Source organism: Columba livia, chromosome 3, assembly GCF_036013475.1.
Source record: "Columba livia isolate bColLiv1 breed racing homer chromosome 3, bColLiv1.pat.W.v2, whole genome shotgun sequence".
In the NCBI taxonomy this organism is placed as follows: domain Eukaryota; kingdom Metazoa; phylum Chordata; class Aves; order Columbiformes; family Columbidae; genus Columba; species Columba livia.
Window position 1 is genome coordinate 30,612,900 of NC_088604.1, and position 14,043 is coordinate 30,626,942.

The 14,043-nt window shown below is 35.5% G+C and overlaps 1 protein-coding gene across 9 annotated transcripts in view; it reads left to right on the plus strand.

The window, feature by feature from the left end:
- Nucleotides 1–14,043, plus strand: part of ADGRB3 (adhesion G protein-coupled receptor B3) — a 443,632-nt gene that overhangs the window by 269,104 nt on the left and 160,485 nt on the right. For all 9 annotated transcript variants that reach the window (XM_065056220.1, XM_065056221.1, XM_065056215.1 and 6 more), the window contains one exon: nucleotides 801–844. In XM_065056220.1, the coding sequence (XP_064912292.1) occupies nucleotides 801–844 (44 nt within the window). The remainder of the gene's footprint in view (nucleotides 1–800; nucleotides 845–14,043) is intronic.

Sequence of the window (14,043 nt, forward strand, 5' to 3'; positions counted from 1 at the left end):
ACAATTTTGCAGTTTTTAGCTAGTTAAGAACTTCTAAGTCAATCTGAGTTTTGATAAAGGAAGATTTGCAAGATTAGAGACAAAATTTGAATTTTACTTTTTTCTCAACATATCCTAGGCAGCAAGCTAATTATGAGTAACAATAAAGACGTTTCATTTTCCCGAAACATTACACACAGTTTAATGATGTGTAATAAACCTAGATTCCTGTCCTCTTCGAAATAAAATCAGAAATCTTCCACTGGCTTCAAAGAGTTTGGAACTCGGATGGTAAAGCTTAAGAAAAAAAAAATATTTTGAGCTCAAATCTTTGCTGATTTAGGATCTGATTGTCAAAAGGACTTGAGTATTCAGTGTGGGGTCATCTGAAATCCCAGCCTCCAGACATTTTGCCCAACATATGTTTAAGATTTTTAAAGGCATTACTGGTTTTGACATCCAAGTTTGGAGGGGCCTAAAGTTCTGATTCTAAACACACACAAAAATGTTCAGTTAAGTCAAGTCTCTTAGCAAATTGACTCATCTCATATTTTAGTTCTACTAGGATATACTAGGTATACCATAATAGACAACTTTCTGCTTACCTTCCCTAAGAGAGAGAATAAAGCAAATATTCTGCTTTCAAGTTCAAGTGCTTTTTAAATACTCCATAAGAATTAACCTTAAGCTTTTGCAATTTCAGTGGCACAAATTCATCAGAGTGTACAGACGATCGTATAGGAGGAGACGCATATAAATGTTTAGCTCAAGCATGACTTTTTTTTTTGTATACCAGTAACGTATGTATGTTTTCTTCTTAGGGCACATTGAATCCCTACTGTGTGCTGTGGGATGATTCAAGAACGTAAGTGTCAGATTTTTGCTTCTATTTCTTTGGCTCAAATATGACAAAGAGCCTGACAATATTTAAGTAGTTGGTCTGTAAGCAGGTTGGTATGAGGGCAGGGAAAATGAACCTTTCACGAAGTGCAAGTGCTAGATTCTCCAGTCACTGGCTTCCTTTCTGCAGCTATGTAAACTGAAATAATACAATATCTCACCAGGATGAGATTATTCACATAGTAATTTTAATCTGCTTTTTCAGGATTAAAATGAGGATGTCTAAGAACTGTAGTTCCTTGATGGCAGTTGCTGGGCAACAAGCAAGTGGGTAAACGGTCAGCCAGTTAGCTGAGGAAGGCTCCTATTTCTGTTATTGCAGGGAGAAATATAATTTTCAAATGTAGATACCCACAACAATCTTCATTTTAGTTGTTGCAAATTTTCATTTTAGTTTAGTAAAATAATAGCTTTATACTAAATAGTGAAAGCTTGCTGGCAGTCTTCTGCTACTTTTTTCAGTGTGTGTCCCTTCTGTAGCAAAACAGAAAATGTCGCTGTAAAGAAGGAAAGCAGTAAAATCACTGTGGTTTAAAAAGAATGCCAAGTTTATGCAGTTGTAATTTGCTGCATTTATCTTTCACAGTAAATCTCCCATTAAAGTCAAGGTGAACTTTGTCTAAATACAGATTAAGTGTTTCAAGAAGAATGTGGTTGCCATATTAATTCTTTTAAAGATGAAGTTGTACTTCTTGCCCAAGTACATTATGTATGTCTTATATTACAGACTTATCTACAGTGTTAGAAATTGTATGCGTGTGATTTTGTGAGTGCTTTCATCCTTGAACCTGGGTTTACATCAGTACACTGATGGCTGAGAAACAACATGAGAAACTTTGGGCATGATGCTAGAAATCATTCCAAATACAAGTAGTAGCATGTTCTATGCTTCTATGAAAGAATCAGAATGTAGTTATTTGCCAACAACATCATAATGTTCCATTGCTGCAAAATGTGTGTGATAAAGTACATTAAAGACTTGATATTATGTATTATTATGTGTACAAGCAGTGCAAGGTATTTGGAACATGGTCTTTGTTTCCTCTTCACAAGGTTTTTCTTACACAGTAGTAGTATGGTACTTTATTTACCACTTTTACTTGCATTACTTTAAGCACTGTGTATTTAGAGCACATGCTCTGATTTTGCTGTTCCAGTCCAGAATATCAAAGGCATATTTGCATGGAAATAGACTACAAAAAAAAAAAAAAAAAAAATGGGCATGCTGTGGATTTAACAATGTGATTAAAAGATTTCATGCAGATATTTGGGGTGGATGAGTGAAGCAATCACAAACAAATGTATTTTGTGTTTGCCATTTGTTTTGCCTGCATTTCTCTTAGTATTGTTTATAGAGAAGTTTAGTGCTACACAGACTTACTGGTTTCAGTATGCTTCAGAATCTGGATAGAAAAGTGAACTTCTGAAATATCTAAATTTTATATAAGGCTTACATAGAATACTCTGAGGTTTTGAGGGAGAAACACATGCTTTTATATACTGAAGGATAAAGTTTCTAGTCATATTATTTAATAGTAACTATCGAAGATGTTAAAATATTAGAAGATTGTGAGTATTTTTGCATATCAGTTTTGAAAAGTAATATGAGCCATCAAGTATTCACAGTAAGAAATGATGTATCAGTGAGGCCTGCACGGACACCATTGGTATTTGTTTTATACATATGTGTGTGTTATTTTAGGAGAATGTTACTTTTTCTCTTACCTGAGTGTGTGATAGTAAGAGAAAATTCTACTTCATTCCTCCATCTCTGAGGAAAAGATCCCTAGTGATAGCTGTGAGACCATTGGTTGATTCATAATTTTATTTTTGTAAATCTGTTTCTTTTTTGGTTTGGAACATTTTATTTGTATTTACTTGGGTATAGTTCAGAATGTGTACTCTAACACACTGAATTTTAAATTATCACAAAAGCTCTACAATGCTGAATCCGTTCCTATAACTTATAAATCTTAATAAATAAATATGTGGAGGACTATACAATTGATTAGGTACCCATGATGATGTGGGGGTCTTGGTGGCTTGCTTTAATTTTTTTCACATTTGTCTAAGTCTCAGGAATTCGCCAGTCTCAGTAGCAGGCAACTGGATTCAATAGATTAATATCCCCATCCACTTTGCAAATCCTACAGAACTGTGCTGTGCTTGTGTCCTTTCAAACTGGGTAATTTTTGCATAACCAGGATTTGGCAAGCATTTTGGAATAAACCCAACAAAAATTAGTCTGCTTTTAGGTGAAGGTGCTTAACTCATCAGTAGGCTATGCTGAGATGGGTGTTTTAAATTAAGTGCTTTTCAGATGAAAACTGTGTTTGCTTTTATCATTGGCATACAGCCAGCAGTAACTTCTAGTGGATTTTGCCACATTATTAGCCCCTTCTCCCACATCTTTATCTGCATGCATTGCAAGTTCACTTTTGGTAACTGATAGTTCTTTCAATGATCTTGTCAGTTAAATATTTCTCCAACAGCAGGGATGGCTTTGTCTATCTGGCTTTTAGTCATGTTTCTCAGGAGACTGATCAGTGATTAACAGCTCCCTGTCATCCATCCTTGAAGAAAGTTCTGTATCTGTTAAGTCTTTAATCACACCAGACCATCAAATCTATCCTACTGCCTATGTGTGACAATTTGGTCATCCTAACTTTGGCAAAAGCAGTTAAATCCATTATTTCTATGAGATTCTTCCTTGTGATTATATAAGGTTTTCCATTTATCAAGCTGACAGACTTGTGTGCTCTCCACAGGCAGCTGGTCAAATGTGTGTACAATATTGAGATAGTTCAACTAAACAACAGAATATTATGTCATGTATTGTAGAGGGCAGACTTAAATTCAGCAATTCAGCATTTTATTTCACCTGATCCTCCCAAAATATAGATTACAACAGTCTGTGTTGATTGAAACCAGGCTGTTAATGAATACTGGTGTTTGCTTTGATAGTTCCAGCTTCCCTACATGAACCTGGTGGCATCAATGGTATGTTAGTGGTGATTTTTCGTCTCGCAGAAATCTGAGTGACATCTTCCTTCATTCATTTCAGAAAATGTATTCTAAATGTTGCCTTCAGTAAAGTCTTAGGATGCTGAATGCTTGTCCTTTCAGTGCATGGGAAAATGTGTGGAATATTCGTAACTGATGTTCTGAGGAGAAACAATAGTTCCTTAAGCCAAACAAGCAAAAACTCAAGAAAGAGCTGTATTTTTTCTACTTTGCATTGTCTGGTACAAACAAACTATCCCTGCTGTCAGTATCTGTTTGTGATACATTAATTCCAGTGTCTCAGTCCACAAAGCAAAATAAAATAAGTTGGCCAGGTACTAGGGCTGACTTTCCAACCCCACAGAAGTGATTTTAAAGAATTTAAAACAAAACCAATCTTCCAAAAGTTTTTCACCAGTCCGTCCTACCTTTCTAAAGAGGAAAAGAAAAAGGGAGAAGGAGACAGCAGACAGGCTCAACCAGCAAATGATCCAATAGTTAGAGCATTTACCTGGAGATGTCAGGGACCAGCCCTTCGCTTTTTTCTGCAAAGAAGTGACTTGAAAAGTTTGAAACACACTTTTCAGCCTCACAGGAGCAGCCCAGGCAGGTTAACTGACAGCTCCTCTGGAGTGTGTTACTCACAATGTGTCCTTCTGGAACTCTGCCATATTGTTTAGGAAAATATTCATGGGTTGTGGAGCTGATTCTCAGCAGCTCTATGTTTAATTTTACCACTCTTTCCATGTGTTTGTCACCATGCCACACCTAAATCTTATGCATATCACTGTCAGTGGCGATTTTTCCTAGTGCTGTTTTGCTTTATGTAAGTCTGGGCAAGGCTGTGTAAGCATGGGAGATCAAAGAATCCTTATATGCATGTATACATTTTCATTTTAAAAATGCCACTTATGGTGGAAGTTTTGTAGGCTGTCTGAACTTTTGAAGTTTGTTGCCTTCTCTGATGCATATAGCTGTGATAGGTGCCATAACAGGTAGTCTGTGTGGAGCTCCAGGATCCATGAAAGTTTAGCCTAACAAAGTCTCAAACCAGGGTACAGAATTCAAAACACAGCGAGAGGCTGGAAACTTGGTGCCACAGTACTGAACATCATGAGTTCCACCCTCACATGCAACCCTTGGCTAACACCATCACAATGAGGCCGTGGAAGATGGGGTGGACACTGGAGGTTACTGGAGGGAGGTGACACCTCACATGGGAGTTCAATATTCACCAACTGATTAGCGAAACAATGCAGCTGGTGTTCATTCTTTGAGAAATGTTTCATGTGTAATGTGGACAGGTGCTCTCCACAGGACAGTGTCAGTTGTTGCTGGCAAGCTCCACAGCTGTACCTGGTGCAACACGACATCTCACAGAACTGGATAAGGAAAGAGCTTTAGCATCATGGGGCTCCTTTCTGCCAGTTGCTACCGAAGGATTTACAACAGTATGACAGCCTTTTATTTGTCCACATGAGTGCTCATGATACTCTGTGCCTGCTGAATATACAATTGGCAGTAGTACAATGCAATTAGCTGACTTTTTTAATACTACGAGGATTTTGCCCTGGTTCACTTTAAATTTGGGGCAAGTGGTAGCTCTGCTCTATTATTTTTTCCAGTGCCATACAAATTTACATTGACAGTAGCTTTGATTTTCTGCCCTGAAGCTATATGAAACTATGAATAGCTATCTATGATAAATGAGAGATTGTATACATTTATATAACTTCAGGATTTCACTCCAGACATATCATAGCAACCTCCATTAAAGAGATGTTTTAAAAAAAAGTTTACAATTACTTTTCTTTTTTTTTTTTTTTTGTGATCTCCTAGAGCTTTAAACAATTTTTCTCCCACTGCCCCTGGATACAATTGTGGAGAAATAGGTCATGAAGAAATTTGTTCAGTGCAAATAAAGAAGAGTCTACCAGTTAACTGTGATTTTCTCACAGATTCACCCATAGGGCAGAATGTGACTCAGCTTTAGGATATAAGCTTGCATGCATACCAGCAAAACAACTTTTTCATTTTGTTGCCTTGTGATAAAATTGTCAGGGAGCACTGATCTGCTCTGTCCCTCTCCTGTTCACATTGGTTTTGAAAATTACCATGGTAGACCATTACAGTTATTCTTTGTTTGGCCTAGACTTGCAAACCTTTAAGAATATGTTCAAGAAGACTCTTCATAACACACATCAAAATGTCTCAAACTTAGAATTTCCTAAATCAGAATTTGCTTCTGGAAATATGAATGGTAGCCTCTCATTGCTTCATATTACTTTACAGTCACATTTTTTTCACCAGGAAGATATGGAGAAAATAGGTTTTTCTATAAATAGAATAAAATTTGAATAAGAGTAATTAATGTAAATATAATTTGACAATATATGCCAGCTAAAGCCCTGCTCATTCCATTGACTTCAGTCAAACTTGTTGGTTCAACTTTTCAGTCAGAATTTGCTTTTTTCGTATTTTTCAAGGCAGAAAATCATTAGCTTCTTTGCTTATGTTTGTGAATGTAATGGAAGAGTTAATGTTAATGAACTTATTCAAAAGATATATACCTCCCGCAGTACCTACTTTTATGAAGAACATTTCATAATGGAACCCGTGTAACAGTGCACACTACATAATCTTCTTGTGCTGGTCGTCTTGCATAAAAAATTGAAAGGCTCCACAGAATCATATTCTTTTTCACTGAAACAGTGTGGAATGAAAAAGCTGACCCAAACTCAGATAACCAAAAGGCTTTGACTGATCTGAATCAGATCAGGTCAAATAGCGAACCATTGCTCAAGCCGTGCAAGACCTAAATGTTTTGGTTGTTGTTGTTGTTATTGTTGTTGTTGGTGGTGGTTTTTGTTTTGTTTTGTTTTCTTTTCTTTTGCTTTGTTTTTGTTGTTGCAGTTTGGTTTGGGTTTGTTTTTTTTTGTGGTTTTGGTTGGTTGGTTGGTTGGGCTTTTTGTGTTGTTTTTTTTATTTACATACTGCTAAGATTATACTGTAATGGAGGAATACTTAGTTCTGAAATATGTCTTTATGTTGAAAAAGAATGAGACCCAAAATTTCATTTTTTAAGTCATACGCAAAATGAATCAGCATATATGGGAGGAATTTATAATGTAGTTCTTTTTTATAGCACTGCTCTTCACTAACACCTACACGGCCATGAACAGAGCTTACATGGCCTGCTGAGATTTATAGCAAAAAAAGGAAATCAAATTAATTATTGCTAATAAGTTCACTTTCTTTTTAGTTTTTACTGGATGATTAATCAACTCCATTTGTTGAGAACTTAGTTGCTGTTTATTGCCTTTATATAAATGTAGATTTTCAGAACCTAAAAATAGTGGTTTCTTGTAATAACAGGCAATTATAATTCTGAAATGTGCATAAAAAGAACTAGTGGTTGTATCCTCATAATCAAATTTAAAGATTCGAGTTGGACTTTTGACAGATTTTGTAGTGTATTATTAGAGCAGAAGATAATTAAGTAGTTTAAATAAAATTTAGAACAGGAAAAAAAAAAAAAAGTCATAATTTGGTTTTGTATCTATGTTTCCAGAAAAAATCATGGATGCAATCAAGTAAAATAAAATGTGACAGTTGTTTTCCCTAGTAATACCTCATGAAGAAATACAGCAGGTGGGATCTGTGAACCCAGCATAGTGCTGGACTGAGTCTTGTAGGGGAAACCAGCATTTGCCCAATCCAAAATGGCTTCCAAAAGCACAGTATAGCAAAATTACAACTGTGAAAATTTATCAACCTTTCTCATTTATATTAGGTAACTCTTAAAGTGTGTTACACCTGTAGATTTAAAAGCAATTTAACACAGAGATTGGTGTCATCCTCCCTGGTTAAAGACATGGGAAACTAGGGCATAATGAAAGCAAAGCCATTTGTCTGATGTCACACATCAAACCCCAGTAGAGTTAGAGTTCCATATTCCTGAGTCCTAATTGAGAATGCTCTCTAGCTGTTTTCAAAGCCAATATAATTTACCAAAAAAGGTAAAAAAATCAAGGAACTATTGCTTATCTATGTGAGAAGGAGCTGTGGGACGTACCCTTCTGCCATTCTCTCCTGTTGACAACAGGGGCACAGATCATGTGCATACGTTGCTTATAAGTAAATCATATTGTGTAGTTTTGCATGGACATATATTTGTCTCACTTAATGTTATTTGCAGTCAGTACAAAAAAGAGAACTGCAACTGATATAAATACACCTACTTTTAGTAATATTATGACAAGAATATAATGCAAGGCATTTTTGAGCATTTACAGAGTGTAGGTTTGCTTGTCCTTCCTTCCAAAGGCAAGGATCTAAATCTGATTGAAGTCTCCTGAATTAATAACTGTTCTCTCTGATAAATCAAACATCATGTAATTCATCAAAGTCTCATCTGTGTTTCTACAAGAAAGGTGTTTGTATGACAATATGACCTTAAAAGAAATATTTGTGGTTTGAAAAGCATCTTAGAAGGTTCTCCCCAGTTGTTCTTGAATTGTCAACGCTGAAATAGTATCTCTGCCTTCTAAAACTGTGAAACTCCATCAAAACTAGTCAAATACATGTCCAGTTTAAAACTGCTACATTTATCAAGTTCTGTCACAAGTATACACGTTTAACGCTCTATCAGCATCTTGCTGACCTCACAGGTATCTTCACGTGTAATAAATCCTTTGCTGGGTATCTGTTGAGCAACATAAGCGATGCAGTTAAACCTCTTCCTGGGCCAGCCACTAGAGGGAAGCAAAGACCTCCACGTGCCTGTCCATGACGTCAATCAATGTCTACCTGTCCTCACTGACAAAATCTGGTCAGGATTCAATAAAAAAAATTTGGAAAAGGCAAATATATACATATATATATATATGTATGTATATATAAATATCTGTACGGCTGACTTCCAGAGGTCATTTTCATCAAAAAATAGAGTTCTTTTCTTGAATGATGCTTTGAGAATTTGAATCTAGACAAAAGCTCAGGGCAGAGTGGATAAAGAAGATGTGCTTACAACTTTCATTCTTTGAAGCATCCCAATATTCAGAAAAATTCATTGAAATGTTGGTAGCATAGTAGCTATGCACTTGCATCTTTCATGTGTGGCAAAACATAAGATAAAATATACTGTTTTCTTGATATCTCTTTGTTGATCCTTCTGTAGTTATCCATGCTTCTGTTCCATAGTGTCTTGTCTGTGGTACTCAGAATCTCATCCTAAGTAAACAGTTCTTCTGTGTACACCAGCTGAACAGATCAGGAGAACACTGAGTCATTAAATGGGGACTAGCGGATTCTGCACTCCATTTCAGCACCAAGAAGGCATATGTATATGTGTATATGTGTATGTCATGTGTGTATATGATCTTATATTTATCTTCCAGTTTATGAGGCATTATATATGTTGTAGGTTTACTGGATACTATGTTTTCACTGTATTTAATTCAGCCCTGTTCTGCTTACTGAGGGTACAACTCAAGTTACCATTCTCTCCTATGAGCTAGACTGGTTGAATTCTTTTAAAACTGAAACAGTAGAGGCCAACATTACATTGTCTGACATTTGATTAAAGGAATATACCTGCTATTAATTGAATTTTCCATAAAATTTAAATGCCCAGAAACAAGGATAAAAAATTAAAAATCATGTTTTGCTTTTTATCAGTTAAAATTCTGAATGTTTTAAAGATTGTAAGGACAATATTTGTACCACTTACCACTTAATTTGAATCGAATATTTTTGTTAAGCTTAAGTTATGCTGGATGGCCAGACCTAAATGAGAACAATACAAATCTATTTTAGGATTTAAGAAGTTTAAGTGGAAGGTAATACGCTAGATGAACAGCTCCAAGCAAAGCAATTTCATAAAAAAAAAAAACCCTGTTTTGTTGAATAGCTGCTAGATTATGGCTGAATAGATTTTTAGCTGACAGCATGGTGTATTTGTGATGATTTCTTAATGTTATCATCATCTTGTCCGACATTCTTGAGTAAGAGAGATTTCTTGCATAGCTTGTTAACTAAATGTAATGTACATATGTATTCAAGTGCATGTGCTGGAGATAGCATCCTGCAATCCATGCTATTATTTTAAGAAATGAAGAACATGATATAATTCTAAATTTCACAGGCCGTGGTTATGATTACCAATGCTAAATGTTATCCTAATGATGCAATTTCTAGTGGTTGTATTCAGTCTCTCCATAATTCTGTGGACGCAAAGCAAAATGTTTGTCTTTTAAATTAGAGAAATATCTTTGCATGTATGAAAAGCATGAATTAAAACGCCATCACATTACTATCAGTTCATCACAACATAAATATGCTTCTGTTGTCAAGTTTAACAAGAGATCCATTGAAGGCCCAGGCTTAAACAGTGTGCTAGTTTGGGACCATAGAACCCTAATCATTCCACAGGTATTGGCACAAATCCGGGAGTTATTGCATCATCTTGAATAGCAATAATCAAGGAATTGCATATACTGGTATATAGAGCAATGCAGAACCAGGAAAACAGAATTCCTCCCTACGATGAATGCAATATTTTTGTGTGCTTAGCCTTTAAAGAGTACATTATTTTTACCAGATTTTTAAACTATATCTTTTAGGTTTATGCCTCACTATTGCAATTTCAACTGTAATATAGATCTATCCAATGTCTTTTTAAAATGTCAGTGAGTATTTTCTTTGATATCTGCTCAGTTTTAAATGGTTATTCACAAAAAGAAGCTGTGGTTTTAATATAATATCAAAATAGCTTAAAATGTAAATATGTCAGATGTCAGATAATAACACAAACCAAAAAGATTTATATAAGAAAAGAAAATAAAAAACCCATTGTTTCTTTTCAACAACTTCTGATTTCATTTAACGAACATAGGACTATGCAGCTCATACAGTAATTCTAAAGTAAGAGAGTCAGCAGTATTCACGAGATAGTCTAATCTCTTTTTAAGCAGATTAAAAGTTGCAGCATGTACAGGAAAAAATCAATAGTATATTTTCTGTGCATATCATTCATCTTCAGCCCATCCTTTTCCTCCCATCTCCTTTTTCTTATAAGTGGACAGTCAAACGTGATGTTTTAGATACACAAATTCTGTGTGCACTCACAGAGATGCTTCATTTCATGTACACACACAGATTAAAGTCTTTGAGGAATAAAGCATGTAAACCATATTTACCACTACTCCCCAAGAAGTACAATTGAAAATATGAAACATAATTTTTTATTGTGCTACACAGCAAGGCATGCTCTGCATAGTGCAATGTGTATTTATCGATGTCAGATTCTACATGCTCCTAATGTTGTTAGATACCATATACAGATCTTGAAATAACATACCTTAATGTGATTTACACTGTATCTCCTTCATTGTAAATGGAGGATAAGAACTATGCTAAATTTGCCAAGAACATGGTTTTATATGTATATATATATATATATATATATATATATATGTCTCCTTACTAACTCTCCCTCCTGTACAACTGACTGCTGGAAACATGTTCTATATTTGTTTTTCATTTGAAACAGACCATTCTGTTCTTGTAGTTTTGTAAGTGATTTACACAAGAAAACTCCGATCAGACACAGCCACCTTCTTTGAGGTTTTTCCAGTAAATAGAAAAACTTTCGTCAGATTTGAGGAAATATACAGATGTCTAAATATCATAGTGAGTCAGTGTTTCAGCCAAAATTAGAGCACAAGGTGCTCCTAGGTCCACAACCCCATGACCTAAGCAGTAGAATCACCCATCTTTCGTCTGTCTAGAAAATGTCTAACACTTGTAAAACAGCCCATGTGGTCCTGGCTTGACTCTCACCTTCCTGCAAAAATAGCAACATCTCTTATGTGTCATTTTAAGGAACCACGAAAGACTAGTGTGTAGGTGCACGACTATCTGAGAGTGATGATACAAGTTGAAATCCCAGACGAAAAGCAGACTGTTTCATCACTTAATCTCAGGAGAACAAAGAAGCTGCTTGTTCAGACAGTTGTGGGGAAGATCCAGGGAGGATTTGGAGTGAGGTGAAAAGGTATTTTCTAACACATTTTGCTGTGTATGGAGTTTCTATATATACTGGGCATGCTATTTTAGAGATAGTTGTCTTTTACTACCTCTCTGTGCTGCTGCTGGCTCAAACTGCTACCCAAATGCCATTTTATAACCTATACAACTGTTTTTCCTTTTGGTTTATCTAGCCCTTTACATTTTCAGTTAATTTTGATTAAGGCATTTTTTTCTGGAAAACACACCCAGATAAGTGTTTTGAGGATATGAATAAGTTTTTGTGAATAAGTTTTTGATATTATTTGTATTTTATTTTGAAGGATAGATCATCAAGAGCCAACTTTACAGCTGGTGTTTTTAATACTTTCCGTCTAGATTTTTTGATTTTTTTTTCAAAGAGGAGGCATTTTACAAATGCAGGCTGGTACAAATGTGAGAATGCTTTTGTGTTAAAATAAGAAAAGATTCAAGCACTTTTCTTTTCCTGGATCTACTGCATTTCAGATGTCCAGAATAAGTATAGAAGTCTAAAACATAGGTCACTGAATGCAGCAGGATTATTTATTTTCCTTATACCATGTGCCAAAATGTCCTGGACAGCCAAATGAGAGATAGGAACTACAAGAAGTGACTCACAGCAACTAAACAAGACACCCACCCTTTTCTGTTAACTAAACTGAGCTAGAAATCTGCATAGAGCTAGGAAATCAGAAATAATTGTTATATACATGTGTTTGAATAGGTCCTAGAGTAACCAGTTAATATCAAAGGCTCAGTTTAGGTACCTTAAGACAGTTGTGTGGAACAATTTCAGGATATATTTACAGGAGATAGGAGAAACCTATGCCCTTCAAAGCAGGTGAAGACAAAGCGACCATAAGACATCTCAAGTAGTACTGTGTGTAGGAAATTAAATCAATTGCTAACAGCAGAATTAACTGCAAAATAAAGAAAAGCAAAACACTAAAATGTGTATGTCTGACAATGCCACAGTCATTGGTTACCTAATACAGGGAAACTGTCTTCTGGGCTCTGTAGACTTTGCTGACAAGATCTCCATCTACTACAATGGAAGCTTAAACACCTTGTATGCCTCTAGGTACCTAAATTTAGAAGTTTCAATACCAAAACAAATTCTGCGCTGTGTATCATTTTCTACCTCAGGATATGGATTGCCAAATTATCTCCTTGTGGTAAACACATACGTGATAAAGAGATGAGGACAACCTTTTCCGAAATAACGTAAGTCTTTGTAGAGTTCTAGGGATTGGTTCTAAGACCTTTTTCAGTCTCAAGAGGTTCAAACTCACAGCTTTACCTTCCCAGCAGAGAGCCTGGACTATCAGAGTATAAGCAATGATCTTGTGGAGCTGCTTTTCTTGCAAGCAAAAGTAAAAATAGTAAGCATAATTAAAAATATTGAAAATGTACTATTGACATTGAACTCACAGAACTGAATATAGAAAAATTAAGTTCAGAAGTACACTAAAACATAATGAATGTAGTTTTTGGAGATGGACATTTTCCAGCTTTGTAAATTCATCATCAAGTTTCTATGGAGAAAACATCCTCCAATGGCAACATACAAGGTACCACTATATTGTCAGAGGGAAGGCAATGCGTTCATCAAAGTTAATATTGGAAATATAAAATAAAATTGATAGATACTTTAAAATGAAAATGATAAATGAGCCCTCAATGGGACCAAGACGTGTTTTGTGACAGAATGTTTAGTTTCTAACAAAAAAGTTTCTAGTGATGATGTTTTATCCTATCTCCACTCTTGGGTGAGGTAATAAGAAAATGGATATTTGTATCCTTTCAAGGTTGATTATGTTCCCAAATGCACTTTCGAGCCATTTTCTGCCCTCTTTAAAAGCTTACTTAGGAAGTAAAATAACTTTAATGAAGAGCAGTCTTCCATTGTGTTATAGTTACAAAGCAGGGATTATCATGAAGGTTGTAAGTGGCACACGTTCAATCCGTTCTCATGACAGTAACTGTAATGAGAACACAAAATGCTCTGGTATTTAATTTTTGTGCCATTTTGGAAACCATAATCCTGCATAACTGTGAATTCCATAATTGGTATTGAACAGTATTGAACAGTAAAGACATTCCAGTATGTCT